This window comes from Garra rufa, chromosome 1 (assembly GCF_049309525.1).
Source record: "Garra rufa chromosome 1, GarRuf1.0, whole genome shotgun sequence".
Classification (NCBI taxonomy): Eukaryota; Metazoa; Chordata; class Actinopteri; order Cypriniformes; family Cyprinidae; genus Garra; species Garra rufa.
In genome coordinates this window covers 80,252,887-80,256,154 of record NC_133361.1, presented here as the reverse complement: position 1 = coordinate 80,256,154, position 3,268 = coordinate 80,252,887, and the positions used below count along the sequence as shown (strand labels likewise).

Below are 3,268 nucleotides of genomic sequence, written 5' to 3'. Positions count from 1 at the left end.
GTAATAAGTGTCATTACTGCATTTATAATCCATTTGTAAATCATTAAGCTAGCATAAAGGTAATGCAACAATATCCTTTGAGCAGCATCATCCCTTAAACAGTTTATAAATCTACTGTATGGTACCGGTCATTGGCTAAATTGTCCATCACGTGTTAATGACTGTATTCACCTTGCATCACATGGGAATTACTGAAGATATAAAATGGTATAAAAGCATCAGCTGTAATATTCTGATAAATACATCCACATACAGCAGACATCTCTTATACGCTTTAGCTAAAGCATTAAGAATGAGGTCAACAATTGCAGTACTTCTGCTTCTGTACAAATGTCTTATTTTCACTCAAGATGGCGCAACAGAACCTGTTGCCTCTGAATTGAGTACTAAAGATGACACCTTTCTTCAGAATGAAACTAAAGAGCCAACTTGTCCTTTGCAAATATGCTCAGACCTGCTGCAGGAACTTGGAGCAACACAGGAGAAATTACAAGCCACAGAGACGCGACTCAACGCTCTGGAAATCAGTCAGCAGGAGCTGATGTCTAGACTTACTAACAGTGAAACTCAGATTGAGGAAATCAAAATGGAAAACCAAGGTGAGACCAATGACTTTGAAGACTAATACACTAAAAAAACAATTGATGTAGGATTTATTTTGTAATTATCTGTGAAATCGACATGCAAATTTCACAGTGAAATTTGTTTTCTAACAAATGGTATCACAATGAATTAAAACAGTTTAGGGAAATATTTATGATTTTATGAAGGTATATGTTCTTTGCAGACAGACCAAAGGTGGCATTTTCTGCTGCTTTAGGAGCAAATGGTTTCTTTGGACCAGTTAATGCAGATTCAACACTGGTTTACAAGAATGTCTTCATTAACGTTGGTGATGCCTACCACCCAGCCACAGGTATTGCTAATCTACACTGCTGAAAACAATTTTAACACATTTGTATAATTCATATCTACATCTTTTAAATGGAGATCTGTGTCTCACTCTTTAACAGGGATTTTCACAGCACCAGTACGAGGAGTTTACTATTTCAGTTTCTTCTACCATTGCTCAACTAATCATGGTACAGGGTTGGTCTTGTATAGAAATGGAAAGTTTGAAGCATTAACACAACATAACACGAGTAGTGATTCTCCAGAGAATGGAGGCAATGGCTTAACGCTGCTGTTGGAGAAAGGGGATCAAGTCTATATGGTACTCCGTAAAGACAAATGGATCTGGGATGCAGAGAATGTCACAGTGTTCAGTGGTTTTCTTATTGATGCCATGTAAATAAAATTCACCCTGAGAACAAACATTACTTTAATGTAACACGTTATGGGTTTACAGATATAATAATGTAAGGCTACTTAATCCAGCAGGGTTGGGATCAATTCAGGAATGAACTCAACAATTCCAATTCAAAGAAGGAAATGGAATTGGAATTCAACAACAATTACAGGAAACAGAGTTGGAATTGAATTGGAATTACAGGAAGTGGAATTAAATTCAGGGAAATTCCACTAAATTCCATTTATTGCTGTTTCTGAGCATTTCTTTGTGATTGCATTTAGACATACATTTGAACTTTATTTATGATGCTTTACAAATGCCAAGTATGTATGAAATAGAGTTGATCAAATGCAAGTAAATAAAAATGAGAACTGTACATTACGAATTAATAATTGAATGACAGTGGTGATAAGTTTCTGGATGTACTATACATTCAATATATGATTACCACATAATATATGTCTCAACTCACAAAAAAATGACTCATGTTCATTCATGTATTTCATTCACTTTTTATTGCATCGAATTATCATCATTTCCTGAAATTTGGCATGTGAAATGATCGTGCTTAGCATACTCAGCTTATACTTTGTATTTCTTTTATATGTTTGTTGTTTATGTGATTTACAATATTTAATGTACTATAAACTATTAAGAAAATCAAGTCAAAATATTTTATTTAGCAACTTAAGTGAAATTTAGTCGAATTTATTTGATTTCAATTCTGTTTCCTGACATTCCAATTTAATTCCAATTCCATTTCCTGTCAGCTGCATGCAATTCCAATTCCATTCCAGGAAGTGAATTGGAATTTACCATTCATTCTCAATTCAATTCATGAATGGCCCCAACCCTGTAATCCAGTTTTTGTTTGATGTGAATAAAACATTGCAACATCAAAATAACATGCCTCGAATGACGTATTTACAAATATACAGAAAGGACTTTCATTTGCTACAAAAGTTTAAACTATCAAACAATGACAGAAGGCATATGGCAGATGGTGTGAAACAGGTTTTTCAGCAATGTTTTGGTCCTATTGTTCATTTAGAGACTTTAGAATTTTATCAACTATGATACCGTAGGCTTTATAGTGTTAGCCACTAAAATAGCATCAATTACTACCAAGGGAACACTGGTAAACCACTAGCACTGATTCTTGGGACATGGGACAAAACATTCAGCAATTGTATTTTCAATTCTAAATGTTATGAGGGATTAATAATAGAATGTATTTCACACCATTGTCCCCTTTAGTATAATTTTATTTTTATACCAAATCTATGATCTTATTGTTGAATTTTAAAATGTATAATATGTAACTTTTTTAATGATGAAAAAGAGCTTGTTTTTTGAAAAGCAACACTTCATAAAATAATATCTCGTATCAAAGCAAGGTTGTTCTTCAATGCGTGTTTCATAAGGTTTCAATGACAGAGTTGACATTCAACATCAAATCAAATCAAAATTTATTTGTTAAGCACCTTAAAAAACACAGCGTGTACCAAAGTGCTGTACAACACTATAAACACAATAAAAACACAGATATAGATAATAATAATAATATAGAAACACAGATTAAGCACAGTAAAATAAGATAAAACATAATATAATACAAAATTCAGCAAAATAAAAATATAGAAAAGCAGATAGAAGTAGATCCAAACTAAACGCATCTAATTCGAATCAATAGTCCTTTCTCAGCCGTAAAAGCCTCCTCAAACAGATAAGTCTTAAGACGGATTTTAAACATGCTAACAGAGGTAGACAGTCTGACAGATGCTGGTAATGCATTCCACAACTTTGGAGCAGCCACGGAGAAGGCACGATCTCCTTTGGTTTTTAGACGTGACCGAGGAATTTCAAGGAGCAGCTGGTCTTGAGATCTTAAAGATCTCTGTGGATGATGAAAATTTATGAGTTCAGAAATATATTTTGGTGCCAGTCCATGAAAGGCCTTAAAAGTATACAAAAGCA

General features: G+C 33.7%; 1 protein-coding gene across 1 annotated transcript; it reads left to right on the top strand.

Annotated features, from left to right (window-relative positions):
• The first annotated feature begins 240 nt into the window (after positions 1 to 240).
• On the top strand, positions 241 to 2,196 carry LOC141325892 (cerebellin-2-like). Its single transcript, XM_073834621.1, has 3 exons — positions 241 to 599; positions 788 to 916; positions 1,014 to 2,196. The coding sequence occupies exons 1-3, from the start codon at positions 293 to 295 to the stop codon at positions 1,289 to 1,291; spliced, it is 714 nt and encodes a 237-aa protein (XP_073690722.1). The 5' UTR covers positions 241 to 292; the 3' UTR covers positions 1,292 to 2,196.
• The last annotated feature ends 1,072 nt before the right edge of the window (positions 2,197 to 3,268 follow it).

Excerpts from the sequence above, each read along its gene's own strand:
- LOC141325892 (XM_073834621.1), top strand. The coding sequence starts at position 293 with ATGAGGTCAACAATTGCAGTACTTCTGCTTCTGTACAAATGTCTTATT. Across the intron at positions 600-787 it reads AATCAAAATGGAAAACCAAG|ACAGACCAAAGGTGGCATTT; the intron begins GTGAGACCAATG and ends TGTTCTTTGCAG. Across the intron at positions 917-1,013 it reads TGCCTACCACCCAGCCACAG|GGATTTTCACAGCACCAGTA; the intron begins GTATTGCTAATC and ends ACTCTTTAACAG.